The following is a 14,896-nucleotide window of genomic DNA, read 5'->3' as shown; positions in this document are numbered from 1 at the left end:
AGATCGCGGTGCCTCAGGTCGAATTTCTGGGATTTTTAGTAGATGCGAAGGGAATCCATCCTACCCCTGACAAAGTGCAAGCTATACAACAAGCTTTGACACCGTCCACTAAAGCTGAGCTACAAGCTTTTCTAGGGCTCTTAAATTTTTATAACATTTTTCTGCCGCATAAGGCATCGTTGGTAGAGCCCCTACACCATTTACTAGATCAATCAGCAAAATAGGCATGGGGAAAGCAGGAAGCCGCAGCTTTTCAAGCTATAAAAAATCTCCTCACTTATAACAGCATCCTCTTGCAATACGATGAATCTCGTACCTTTAGTGTTGGAATGTAATACTTCCCCTTATGGGGTTGGTGCAGTCCTGAGCCACAGACTGCCATCAGGACTAGAAACTCCAGTTGCATTTTTCTCTCGCACTCTCTCCTCGCCAGAAAGGAATTATAGCCAACTCGATCACGAAGTGTTGGCTATAGTGACAGGAGTGAAATGCTTTCATGCCTATCTTTATGTCCACCACTTCCATTTAGTGACTGACTACAAACCATTATTAGGCATCATTGCTGGGGACAGACAAACTCCTCAAATTCTGTTTCACCAGATGGACTGTTTTCCTGGCAGCATATAACTATACATTACATTACAAGCCAGGTAAACATATTTGCCACGCCGATGCTTTGACCAGGTGCCCGTTGCCCATCGCAGTTGAAGACCCAGCGCCAGTCTCCACAGTTTTGCTAATTGATGACATGCAGCTGCCAATCACCACGGCTGATGTAGCTAAACACACTGCCCGGAACAAACTGCTATCTAAGGTATTTGATTGGACAACGAGAGGATGGCCGACAGGTCCGCTCAGCACCGAATTACACCCATGTGCACTCCGTCAAAATGAACTTTCATCTCAACAAGGGTGCCTCTTATGGGGCAGCAGAGGGGTTATTCCGGCCTCCCTTCGAGACTTTGTGCTAACCACGTTACACGAGGGCCATCCAGGCATAGTCAGGATGAAATCCCTGGGCCGAAGCTATGCCTGGTGGCCTGGAATGGACCAGAACATTGCACAGTGCATTTCTGGTTTCCCGCCCTTGCCAATAGTACCCGCCAGTGTTTCCCAGGGCCCCGATCCAAAACTGGGAACAGCCAAGGGTTTCTTGGTCCCGGGTACATATGGACCTAGCTGGCCCCTTTAAAGGCCAGACTTTCCTTGTAATTGTCGATGCATTTTCAAAGTGGATCGAAGTAAGTTTAATGCCTGTGGCCACAGCCCCGGCCATTATCTGAGTATTAAGGCGGTTGTTTGCTACCCATGGGTTGCCTGACTTGATTGTGTCTGATAATGGGCCCCAATTTACAACCTCCCTAATGGCCACTTTCTTTGCCCATCTGGGGATCCGCCATGCTTTTGTAGCCCCTTTCAACCCCGTGGTGAAAGCCTGGCAGAATGAGAGGTCCGCACAACCAAGGAGGCTTTAGCGAGGTTTGGCCCCATAAACTGGCAGGAGGACATTGACAAATACTTATTGTGGCAGGATACCACCCCATGCACCATGACCAACAAAAACCCGGCTGAGTTGTTAATGGGTAGACGAATAAGACGTGGCACGACAACATCGCGGTAGACTAAAGCGCGCCGACAACACCGCGGTGCTAAAACCGCGATGTCAAAAGCGCGCCCACAACAGCGCGCCCACAACAGCGCGCCGACAGAAGGCCGATTTAACTTAAGGTAAGGTTTAGGGTTAGGTTTTGGGTTAGGTTTAGGGTTAGGTTTAGGGTAGGTTTAGCGTTAGGTTTAGGGTTAGGTTTAGGGTTATTTTTAGGGTTATGTTACAGCGCGCTTCTGTCAGCGCGCTGTTGTCGGCGCGCTGTTGTCGCGTGGTTTTGACAGTGCGGTTTTGTCACCGCGCTTTAGTCACACACGCTTTAGTCTACCGGGGTTTTGTGGTGGAACCGAATAAGAACCACTTTGGACCGCCTCCACCCAAAGTATGCCCCTGAAATGCACTTGGACTCTCATAGCCAGCTTAGGGGGTTCACCTAGGACAGAAATTATACTGGCCATCCCCTATGGTTGTCGGGCATAGTTAAACAAATCACAGGGCCGTGCTCTTAACATAGTAGAGATAGAGGATGGAAGGGTTTGGAAACGCCATATTAATCAATTGAGGGCTAGGCAAGTTACCCCAAATATGGTGGCGCAGCAACCACGCCAGCTAAACTTCCATACAACCTCAGCCGAGACTAGCAAACAGAATTTACAATCTCGCTGTTCTTCCCCCGAGAGGTTGGACACTACGATAGGGGAATCCAACCACAGCCTTACCTGCTCTTCCCAGTGACATTCCAGCGTTGCCAAATTCCAAGGTGTCGAAGGCATCGTCGGAAAACAAGATGGCGCAGTCTTCGGTTAATCCAGAAGCTCCAATGAGCCAACTACCTATTACCAACTACCTACTAAGGCTGCCGAAAGCGCACTGAGAAGGTCAGGGCAGGTCCAGCACCACCCTGGCTACTTGGAAAATTACGCATGTGCATCCTAGGTGTGAAGGAATCCTACCTTCTATAGTTTTCCCTCTGGTCCGTTGACTACGGGGCGCTGTCATCGCTCCTGATTGGTTACCTGTTTGACAGCTGGCATATATAAAGAGCTGTCAAACAGGCCTCAGCTGTTGCGGGTTAGCGGGGTATTGCGAAGTGCCACATTTGGCAACCTGTTACCACTAAACCTCTTAGCATTTTGAAGTCCTGGCTTGCCTCTGTATGTCCGCCTGCATTCTCTCTAGCTAGAACATATACATACATATATTTATATATAGAGTATCACAGAAGTGAGTGCACCCCCTAACATTTTGTAAATATTTAAGTATGTGTTTTCATGTGACAATACTGAAGAAATGACACTTGTATGTGTATGTATACACAAACACATATATATTCACACTATTTTATATATGATATATATGATTTATATATCCTGCACGCAGTGATTTCTAGAAACAACACCTGCTCGTCTCAGTGGGAAAGATCAGTGAGAAAAATCCCAAATGCGAACACTGTCCAAGTGGTCCTTAAGAAGACCGCCGACTTAGGGAGGGAGGGAGCAGCGGAGGCTTTTGGCTTTCATGCCAACCCAATGCTCGCCGATTGGCTCCCTCAACGACCCTCTCTACAGCGGGGTTCAAAGGGACGGAGAGCGGGATAAAACACCGGAGCGCTCTAAGCCTTGGAAACTCTCGCCTTTCCTTACCACGGAGCCTTGGAAACTCTCCAGACAGAGACGCATCCTTGAAGCCCGGGTTTCGCTTCTCTCCGCCGGGGCCCCGCCTTACTCCCCACCCATTTAGCCGGCACTAGATCCGGTTCCCGTACGGCTCCAGCGGCCGATAAAGGTTCCGGGTCGGAGGCCTGATAAATGGGCGCCGCCGCTGGCCGCGGGAGGAGCAGTCGCCTTGTTGTGGCTGCCCGAGATGGATCGGCTTGAGTCGCGACTGTGAGGGCCGGTCGGAAGAAGGAGAAGGGGCAGCTGAGGGAAGAGAGACGCGGACGGGCTCGCAGATCCTGACGGGCAATCCCTGCCGCCAGGGCGGAACAAAAGCGGGCAGAGGAGACGCACCGGAGCGCCCGCTCCGATCCTGACCCGGCTTCGTTCCCCGCATCTCCCGATTGCCATCCCCGTGGAAGCCGGCCGCGGCTGTAAACCTCCTCAGCGCCTGGAAAGCAGGCCGATTTCCCGGGAAAAGCGAGCTCGGTAAGCTCGGTGAGGGTGGGTTGAAAGGGAGACGGACAGAGAGGTTGCCTCAGAAGCGCTGCAGGGTGGAAGGTGAGAGGCGCCCAGAGCAGGTGTTTGTGTGGAGAGGAAGCGTTGCTGAGGGGAACGCTTTCCCTCTGCCGTCCCCGGATGGGCCTGGGAACCGCAAAGCCTGGGTGCCCCTGATGCCGTTTGTACCAGAGGGATGTCTCCCTCCCGGTCCACAGCTACTTTCTCAATGCCTCCTTCGCTGTAACTAACGCCGGGAAGGGGACGCTCAAGGCCGGGGAAAGACTGCAAATCTCAGCAGCCGCGGATTAGCCTGGAGGATTTAATAAAAGACTGGCGAGGGGAAACAGTTCACCTTCGCCGAAACTTCACTGCCTTTCGAGGGCAATCCAGGGAAGACACCAGGGTGGCACCAGGGAAGGCCAGGGGGAAGGTGGGAGATCCAGGAGGGTTGGAAGAAAGTCCGGTTCAGAAAAAGCGGGGCTTCAGCGTTTGGCTTAGAGGCGTTTGGCTGAGCTTTTCAAGCAGCCGGGGTTGGAACCAGTCCGGACTATTATCATAGGCAGTAATCCAGAGGAAGGGGGTAGATTATTCCCCCCCCCACTCCGTTTTGTGGGAAAACGCTTTATTTTTCAGTGTCATCTTAGCAGGTAAATTAAGATTTCCAATCTATTTTGGCAATTTTTAATGTAGGATGAACAGGATTTAATTGATTCCAATTAGCAATTGAAGGATATGTCCTTTTATAAGGAAAGACATGCATCAAATTAGAGTAGCAGAAAGTTAATTTACTTATTGGTAATGGGATGCTGTCTGTATAGGGATTGCTCAGAAATTATTATGTAAGGGGCTAGTGTAAAGTGTTTTCCAGTTCTCATTCCCACTTCTTTCTTACAATTGGCCAGGTGACAGATTCAATTTACCTGTTAACTTTGACTTTTATGTGCATACAAATTTTCAAAACAAACAAATCTAATTTCTCCTTGTTACCTTATAGAATGGTTCAAGAAAAATCTATTATTTCATTTTTTTTTCTATTTCATTCTATTTCTATTGACAGGATTTAGATTGTGATTAGAGCTAGCATATTTTTTATTATAGATCTACTTTAAGTATGCCCACTGTTTATAGAAACAGCTGTTAGACATGAATGTATTTGGTAGCATTATTTTCCACAAACACAGTCTTAGGTCAGACCCTTAGATTTTAATCACTTAGACATTTGAATAGGATGTTCCTAAATTTAAAAGCTGTGTAAATCTGAGAAATAAATGTTCAACTAGGTAGCAAACCAAAAACGGATAGTAGGAAATTATACCTAAAGATGTGGGATTAAATCTTTTGTGTGGTTAAATCAAAGAAGCCTTATCTAAAAAGCTTGAGAAATGAAAATGTTTTAGAAATTTCCAACAAAATTGAATAACTGTTAAGCATAATTGCTTTTTAATTAGATAGTTTCCAAAGGATTGCAAGAAACTATATTACACATTTGTCTAACCAACATATATTTATCCAGTTATGAGTATTTCAGCAAAAAAATCAAACTATAGCTGATAAAGAAAAAAGCAACTAAAGTGCAGCAGACTGTAAACTAATCCTTTTTTTGAGATGGTATAATATAACATTAGAAAAGACAACTAAAACAACAAAGCACTTTTATACAAAAGAAGACTCAGATTTATTCCCTATTACCATACAGTGGAAGTTATTGAAATTTCTATAAGGGGTTGATTGTTGGGAAAAATTTCCCAAGTGATTGGTATAATTAAACATATACCTATATCATGAGATTGCGGGGAATTTGGCACACCTTGGAACTGAACAATAACGTATTATGTATATCCATATACACCAATGGAAGTGTTAATTGCCTCTTCACTGGAGATGTTTGAGCAACTGATTATGTGCGTGCAAGTGCCAGCTTATTGCAATTGCATTCATAAGTTAATTATAAAATTCTATAATTTTATTTCAAACTACCTCAAGCTTAAGTTTATTTGTTGTGCTGATTTGGTTTTGATTTTGACTTACTGTTTTACTACCTAATTTTTCTGTCTTTTAATATTCTATAGCAGGCAGAATCTTTAGGGACTGAAATGGGCAGAAATAAATAAAATCTGTTGGAAAGCATTTTAGTATGGATCTCGGACCCTAATGATATTGGACTCAGAAGTTCATATGGCTTTTCCAAGTCTTTGTCTCTAATATAATTTCATAAATAATTCTGAACCAAATAGTATTGTTTCTAATACATTTTTTAAAAAGGTAAGTAAGAAAAGGGGAAAAAATGAAAAAAGTGAGGGAGAAAAACAATAGCTAAACCAGATAAATAAATCAAATATATTTTACAGACAAATTTAATTGCATATGTGTCTGTGTATGTGTTTGTATAAACAATTTATATTTCTTTTGTGATTTCCAAAATTTATAAAGGCATCATTGCTTTTTAATGAAGACTGAATAAAAGAAGAAGATGATTAATGTTTACAAACTAGGCTTTTCAAAAGATCACTGCCCTCGAGTTTCAGCATATTGGCTTGGATAATTGAAAATTAAGCACTTTGTTTTGCTTAAGATATTTTAAAAAATTAAATATGAACACCTTCTATACTTTATGTTTCCTTAAAAGTACTATTTCAAAGCATCAACAATAAAAACTATAAACAAATGTCTTTCTGATAGTACTTAAGAGACTTTAGTAGTTAAAAGTAGCTGCTTTTGCTTCATTCTACTGGAATAGATTATTAATAAAGCTATCAGAATGCAGAAGATCAGAGCTGTCCTTTTAGTTGAGTCTTCTTTAAAGAAGTGAATCATATGACATAGCAGACTCATAAACAGTATGCACTGTTTAGCATGGAAGACATAATACACAGTTCTTCTTACCCAAAGCATATGCTGATAATAGTTAGCTATACTGTTGAACCAACCTAATACAGACAAAGTAAAAAAACTTCCTTTTTCTATGATAATAAACATGATAGACTTTGAACTTGGAGGCTTTATCTGTTTCATGCCAACCAATGTGGAAAAAAATAGAATTGTGTACCTGTATAATGGATAAAAAATGGAAAAGATATGCATCTTTACAGAATACAAACAATTTTCCCCTCACAATTGTTGCTTTCCATGTTTTGTTTTGATTACCAACATCTTGAAAATATATCAGCATTCAATAGCATGGTATGTTTTCCTAGCTTTTGTTGTATCAAACACTGAATAGCTTTAAAAAAATAAGGTAATCTTTCTGCTTTAAAAGTATATTTATAAAATTGCTCAACTCAAATCATACCAACTTTTCAGAAAATTCAGAATTACTATTTTTAAAAAGCTCAAAAACTGTTTTCTAATAAAATTTGATTTTTGAATTTAATGTTTGGTTATTTGGCAGTCAGATGAACAAATGTATTGAAACTGTGGTTCGGACTCCTCAAGTTTATTGGGATGCATTGAAAAAGTACTAGTATTGCATTCAGGAACCCATTTTTTAAAATTATTAGAAAGTCTAAATTGTTTTCAGGTAATCCTCAACTTACAGCCACAATTGGGACCAGAGTTTCCATTGTTAAGCAAGGCAATTATTAAGTGAGTCATGCTTTGACCTTTTTTGCCATGGTTATTAAACAAGTCACTGCATTTGTAATGTGAATGATGCAGTTGTTAAGCGAATATGGCTTTGCTTGTTCGGAAGCTGGCTGAGAAAGTTGCAAAAGGTGATCAGATAGTCCCAGGATGCTGCAGCCATTCTAAATACATGCCAATTAACCAAATTCTGACCATGTCACGGGGATGCTGTGACCATTTTTTAAGGACCACTTAAATCCTTAAAGGATCATTTCTTAAGTGATTGCTTAAGTCGCTTTTTCAATGCCATTGTAATTTCAAATGGTTGTTAAATGAATGGTTGTAAGATGAAGACTACTGGTATTGAATCTTCAGTTTAGTAATATAGTGCTGACTGAAAATGGATACTTTCTGATTAAGTGCTCAGAGGCTAATAATTTAAATATGGTGTGTCTGCAAACTTCATATTTGAAGCTAAAAGTTCTTTTCACCAATAAATGCAGGAAAAATCTCCTGATTTATAAGATAATTCAAATTACATATCTTGCTTTAAACTATCTAGACAATTACAATTTAGAATATAAATATGCACAATTTATTTTTGTAAACTCTAATGTTTTGATCAGAACATGAGTTAAGCATTACAATTTCTATTTTGAAGTACAAAATATACTAGCATTTTCAAACTTGCTAGAATTTTTATTTAGAATGAAAGATACAATTGCTAAGAAAAAAATATTGAAAGAAATCTCTGATCTCAGCAGCCATCCTTTCAGCTGAAAAAGTATTCTATCACTAAAGTAGGGGGTTCCTGAAATTTGAAATGGTTTGTTGTATTTTTACAGAACAAATAAGTTCCATCAAATAAATTGCAACCAGATTAATATGCCTACATCAAATTCATACAATTTAGATGATTCCAAATTGTATGAAATTATTTTGGATTGAATATCTACAAAACCTTTTTCAGTGCTTGCAGTTTTTTTGGATATTTTTGAGTGTGATACAGTGGGTACAATAATATGTTTTCCAAAGGATTTTTGTTTTCAAAACTAACAAGTAATAATACAAAAATCCAATTTTTGTAAAAAGAGACATATGTTCCCTATATTTAGTGATATTTAAAAGTTAAATAACTCTACAAATCTATTCAAAAATCATTTAAACTCTCTAAATACTTCCAGATTTAGCATTAAGTTAATGGAGATTCCTTTATTGTTGGAGATTTAAAAAAGTATAGAATACATCTTTGGTGTACTTTTAGTACTATATAGATGTTTGTTTCTATTTCTAGAGGCAATCTGATAGCACAATAAAAAAGAAACAGCTTTAGTACATTATTATTTATTGGGCTTGTATTCTACTTTTCCACCAAGAAATGTGTTGAGCAGATTAGTTTATAGTAAAAAAACAAAAAACAATTCATATAATACAATGACAAAGATATCTTAAAACAATAGTTCGATCTGCATATAAATCAGATGCAGATATATTTAAATAAAATTTTAAACAGGTTTTGTAGTCAGAATATAAAATGTTTTGGATTTGAAAAAATCAGAGCAGTTTCAATGTTTTAAAGTCAATACAAAAGATATGATCCAAAGGTATTTTCCCCACTAAGCTTAGATTTAGCTGTTTTGAGAAACAGCTCAGTATTCTGGGCTCTTCTGGGCATTGCAACTGAATTTTTGTGTTGTTATATGTGATTGTTTCTGGTTGTTGTTTTGTTTTAAACATTTAAAAATGTTTCAAGCCTTGCTAGTACAGCAGCAGGGACTGTTCAAGTCCTTATGATAATGGGCTAGACTGGATGGAAAATAGTGCTGGAGTAAATTTGAGTATAGGGCTAAAGAGCAGCTATGGATTTTGCTGGAGAAATAAATTTATTTTAGTAGATTGATTAACTGTTAGTGCTAAGTGCAAAAACCATTACTGGTTGGTTTATTTTTGAGCATTGTATTTATGTATGCATTTCATCTTTCCTGCTATGCCTTCTTGAGATTCAGGTTACGTTTGAATGCAGACTTTGTAGGCTTATTACTAATCACCCAATCTAAAGAAATAATTTTCAATAAAAATTCTAAAACTCCTTATAGGAGACCACAAAGAGCAGTTGAACTTATTGTGAAGTACATTTCAGAACAACAAGAATGGATTAAACATTTCTTCTTCTAAGTAGAAATCATGACTTCTTCCTGTCCGTTGGAAGAAACCTTTCTCCTTTAGTAATTCATTAACTTTAACCAATGTACTTCTTTAATAGATATTTCACTGTAATAACAATGATATGCCATTGGCAAGAATAATATATACAATGGAGAATAGCATATAATACTTAGGCACAATAATTCATGTTTCTTAAGGCTGTTGATATATCTGCCTCCTCTTGGCTGAGCATTCTAGGTAAGTATATTCTCTATTAAATGTGTAATTTCCTAATTTCAAACTTAAGAAACAAATAATCCATTAACCTTTTGGTACTCGACCCTAACAAGTAGTCACATATTATTGATCAAAGAGTGATGCTCTTTATTCATTCAGAACGGAACCTAAGCTGGTACCTGCCTACATAACTTATTTGCTGCTAGCCCCATCAACTGCTATGCTTGTAGGGACTTTTGAAGAATAACTAAAAAGGGTAGTTGTTAAGAGAGTAGTACCTGTATATATGTAATTTAGAAATGTTCATGAAAATGAAAAGCATAGAGCTCAGAACAAAATAGCTTTGAAAACAATTCAATGACACATAAATTCTAGTGACTGCATGTACAGTAGTTTCCCTGTCAAATGTGGACACAATATTCCAATTGCCTTCTTTGCAGAAAGTTTTTTTCAGCTCCCTAAAGTGCTTTTTTCAAGTGGCAACTGGACTTCTGGTTTTTCTTTGAAGATATTTCGCTTTTCATTCAAGAAGCCTCTTCAGTTCTGACTGGATAGTGAGGAATGGAAACATTTATGTTCCTTTATTTTATACATTTATACAGCTCCCTCGTTTTGCTTATGTTCCTAGTAACTTCCTATCCCATTACTACCTTGGCCTGATCCTACTTAGCTCCTCAGCACTGACTAAATGAGCTAAATCTGATGAAAAAGCATAAAGAACGTTTTCAGAATAAGGTTAAGAGAATTTTTCTCCAGTAGTCTGGGAGAAAATTCATTTTCATTGTAAGTCTCTATTTGCAATTGGATAATTTGAAATGTTATGATATTTTGATACTTCTTAAAAAGTATTTGCTTAATGGATGAACTCGCTGTTGAGGTTAGTTAGTTTTTTCTGAAAGGGAAATACTGTACTTAGTGTCATCCTTCTTGAGTTCCCAAGTGATACTGCTTGGCAACAGCAACAACAGCACAAATTGAAGTTAATACTTGGTAAGAGAATGCATGTTGTAGTTGCTCAATAGCTCTCAAATGTTTTTCCACTTTTGTAGTTGTACACTAATATTTCTAAAAAAAAAAATTGTGCTCTGAAGTCAAGTCATTATAATTATTTATTTTAAGTACCTTACTTCTGTGTAGTTTTCCTATGCAATGCCAATAAATTGCAGTGAAACTGAATTCTGGGTTACATTCCAAAGACATTTATATTTCATACTTTAATATAAAAAGCAACTATTGTTATATAACCAAGTTGAAATAATTTCCTGAATTTCAGTCAGTAATAGTTCTGATTATATGAATGTTAGATTTCCTTTAGATGTACCTTTAAAGCAAATGCTATCATAATAGGGTTCAAGAGTTATTTATTTCCCTTTTATTAGAGATAATTGGTGCTATTTTAAAGCATAGTCAAGATTTTATCTATTCATTATATTTCAATTTTATTAATTGTGGATAAATTCTTGACAGAGTCTGACTTAGTAACACTTTACATACTACAGTACACCATTTCAAATGACAGTGGTAATTGGGAATAAAAGATATATTGACCTTTTTGGATGTGCATATTTTGCCTTATTAAGCTAGAATTGCTTTCATTGATCATGATTTTTTAATGCAGATAAAATACAAAACTATACCTGATAGTTTCTAATTTAACTGAGCTCATGGCATGGATTTGAGGGATAGCAAACATTTACGCATACCCTATTAAGTTGAACTGGGTCATTACGTTGATATAGTAAATGGAGATAATTACATCATTTTGAGATTTTCATAAAGGGAAAATCATAATTTTCATACAGTTTTGTGATTGTGTATACGGTGTATGGAATTTGACTACTCTCTACTATTAAACTATGTTTAACTCATTCAGTGACTCTTCAAATGTATGAGTGCATCTGTGATTGGTAGTTATGAGCAGACCTTGTACTTACAGATGTCATAGCATCTTGCAGTTCTGTGATCACAATTTATGATCTTCCCTATGGCTTCCAACAAGCAAAGCCAACAGGAATTGGAAAACAGTCATGTGAAGGCCTCACTTAATGACCCAAACAATCAGTGGTGGGTTGCCAATTTTTTTATTACCGGTTTGGGTGTGCTCACAACACTTCTGCACATGTGCAAAAGCATCCTGGCAGGTGGGCAGAGCCTCCCACTGCCGCTACTGCCGGTTTCCTGATCCGGGCAAGGAGCAATCCACCTCTGTAAACAATCCTCGCTTAACAACAGCAGCCAGAACTGCCAGAAATACTGTAAATGAGTCAGTCACAAGATTTTTAAACTTATGACTATGTTGCTTAACAATGGAGTAGCATTGTTAACAAGGACTACCTCTAAGGTGGCAATAAATTCCATCAATCTGCTCTTCTCCCTATCCTTTAAGTACCTCTAGCTATTATTGTAGTGTTTAAATGCTTCATACTGAAATGAAGTCTCTCTTTTATGTCCTGACAGGAAATACCTTTAAGTAGCATGATCTGATTCTATTGCTTCATTGTAATGTAAAAACTGAACCATATATTTATAGGATGTTGTTACTAAATATATGGTTCAGTTTTTACATTACAATGTAAAAGCAATTACTCAATATATTTCTTAATATAATCATAATGATTATTTCAACAAATTATATTTATTCTTTGATAATTTTTTGTTTTTATACGCAGTTGCTCTGTGAGGGAGATGGGCAGTCTATAAATTTGATTGATTGATTAAATCCCATGTAAAAATAATGAAAGGGAATGTTGGGAATATTACCTTCTCTTTTGGCACAGAACCATAGTTGAGTAATGTCTACGTTTTCAAGCTTTGCTTCCTTGCTTTCCAGTCTAACCTGCTTGTTGTCTAGTTTCCTACCAGCTGTTCAATATAGATCAGATAGGAGACAGTCTTGATCATGACTGTACTTTATTATCTTAGCCTATAATGGCAGAATCCTGAAAGCCAGACAGTGTTTTCTTTTCCCTTCCTCTTATAACTCAAGCATTCAAGGCAGAGTTAGTTTGTGTCTCTTTCAAAACTTTGTCTCTCAGATTTAAAAAAAATGGTTTTGTAATACTGTCATCTCTGATTCTTTGCCTCTTCAGATTAATTTCTTCCATTTTGTTTGTCTAGTTTTTGTTTCCCTTTAGTTCAGCTATTGTCTACTGGTGCTAGTTTGCTTTTATGAGTACATAAATTAAACAATATTTTGGAAAAATACTGGCAGAAATATGTAGAAGATGCACTTTAACAACTTTAAGTAAACCTTATTGTACCCAAATAAGTTCTGGTGGCACAAAGTGCCACATATAATCCTTCATCTGCTATTCATCTGCCCATTCTGGCAAAGAAAGTATGATCACACATCCATGGTCTGAACATCCTGTTCAAATCTTGTGAGTTATCTCTCAATTTTATGATATTATCACATAATAAAATTATTAGTTGTAGCGACATTCTGGTCTTGTGATTGCTGACAGCTAAGATAAGGTAGTAGGAATCCTTTTCTAAGAACTTTATGCTAAAGTTTCTGTTTTAGACAATGGGAACAAAAAGACACAAAATCAATAAATCAACATTGCAAAAAAACATGTGATGTTTACAAAAGTCTTATCTGTTTACTGAAAGTGTTTGCCATGAAAATTCTTATTTAAGACATAGTGTGTCATCCAAATACTTTGAAATCTTTCTCTGTGATAATTCCACATAGTGTAAAGTAGAACATTGGAAAATTTAGCATTTCCTAATTCAATTGGCTGAATTAATTAACTGAAGTAAACAACATTTTGCCTAGTATAAGATACCGTTTAACTTCAATTTTCCATTTCAGTGTCTTTTAATTCTTCATTAACTATGCTATAATTAGAAGGTTATCTTATATTGTTGCAGAATAAAATAATATGTTTCAGAATAAAGCTTATATTGCTTTTTTCTAGTGGTTAGAGTTCAAAGTGTGGATTTGGACATAATATTTTACTATGTTTTCTAATAAAGATGTTATAGTTTAACAGAATAAATCTTAAAACTATGTAGAAACAGCTAGAGAATTCCCTTTTGCCCACATAACGTCAATATAGTTTAAGATTATGATTTACTGTAATTTTTCAATATGATCAGTTTTGACAAAACCTTATTAAAAATTTTCAGTAGAATTGGAATCCTGTTTTTTTTCTTTCAGACTTAACATGCTACTGATTTTCACCCCAAGTGATTGAAAAAACATAAAAGAAGCACACTTGTTAGCATCAACATGGGAAATACAACTACTAAGTTCCGCAAAGCACTTATCAATGGAGATGAAAATTTGGCCTGCCAAATATATGAGAGCAACCCTCAATTAAAAGAATCTCTGGATCCTAATATTTCTTATGGGGAACCTTACCAGCACAATACTCCATTACATTATGCTGCTAGGCATGGGATGAATCGAATATTGGGGTGAGCATTGTAGACGTACATTTTCATCTTGCTTCAGTGAGACGCACAATAAGATTGCATTATTACCAGATGGTTCCTACATGATTTTATTTTTGAAGTGGAAATGTAATTTCATAAAGCATGGACAGTACTGATTAGGATTTCTGCCAGACCCAAGTAAACGAAATGAACACAATGAAATGTATCAATAGGATGCAGGGAAGCAGGGAAGAGTCTCCTGGCAACATAATATTCTCTTCATTTAAAATGTCAAGTGGAAGGCTATTTCCGTATTTTTCATTTAGCTAACTGGATTGCAGTATATGCTTAGATACAAAATCATAATGTTTCATTTTGTTGGGTATTAGTAATAAGCCAAAGTTTTAGAGCGGTTAAGTACTGTTTGAAAACATTGTTTGCTCTTGGATTATTGACTGTAGTTGTAGCTTAGTGAGATGATCAATGAAATGCTTGATTTCTGGAATTGTGGATAATTTTTGGCTTGGTCTTGTGCTTCATGCAAATATCTATGTTAATTCACAAAAATGTAAGGCAAGGACATCTAAAAATCAAGGACAAAGGTGAAAAATGTGAAATTAACCAAAGAAGCGGTGATTAGTTTGCTCTTTGCTTTGTTCACCTATAATATTTGATTCTGGCTTTTTATATCTTATTCAGCAACAACTTATAGCTTGTTAGAATATGTAAACATATCACTTAAACATATTAAAATTATGTTATTTTATACTTCTAAACAGGTGAAATAAGTTCGATGGACTTTGAGCATTTT

The 14,896-nt window shown here is 37.4% G+C and overlaps 2 protein-coding genes across 7 annotated transcripts in view; one reads left to right on the top strand and one right to left on the bottom strand.

The window, feature by feature from the left end:
- KRIT1 (KRIT1 ankyrin repeat containing) overlaps nt 1-3,325 on the bottom strand; it is a 42,672-nt gene extending 39,347 nt beyond the window's left edge. For 2 of the 3 annotated variants that reach the window (XM_014052811.2, XM_014052826.2), the window contains exon 1: nt 2,326-3,237. The gene's annotated coding sequence lies outside the window, so the exon portion shown is untranslated. The other variant, XM_014052819.2, reaches the window with a different exon arrangement.
- An 82-nt stretch (nt 3,326-3,407) lies between these two features.
- ANKIB1 (ankyrin repeat and IBR domain containing 1) overlaps nt 3,408-14,896 on the top strand; it is a 50,470-nt gene continuing 38,981 nt past the window's right edge. For all 4 annotated transcript variants that reach the window (XM_014052845.2, XM_014052853.2, XM_014052861.2 and 1 more), the window contains exons 1-2: nt 3,408-3,750; nt 13,868-14,127. In XM_014052845.2, the coding sequence (XP_013908320.2) occupies nt 13,940-14,127 (188 nt within the window). In that variant the 5' untranslated portion in view covers nt 3,408-3,750; nt 13,868-13,939. The remainder of the gene's footprint in view (nt 3,751-13,867; nt 14,128-14,896) is intronic.

The sequence above is a fragment of the Thamnophis sirtalis genome, unplaced genomic scaffold (genome assembly GCF_051295495.1).
Source record: "Thamnophis sirtalis isolate CommonGarterSnake01/CBP01778 unplaced genomic scaffold, rThaSir2_p1.2 scaffold_4, whole genome shotgun sequence".
Lineage (NCBI taxonomy): Eukaryota > Metazoa > Chordata > Lepidosauria > Squamata > Natricidae > Thamnophis > Thamnophis sirtalis.
This window is presented reverse-complemented; position numbering and strand designations above follow the sequence as displayed.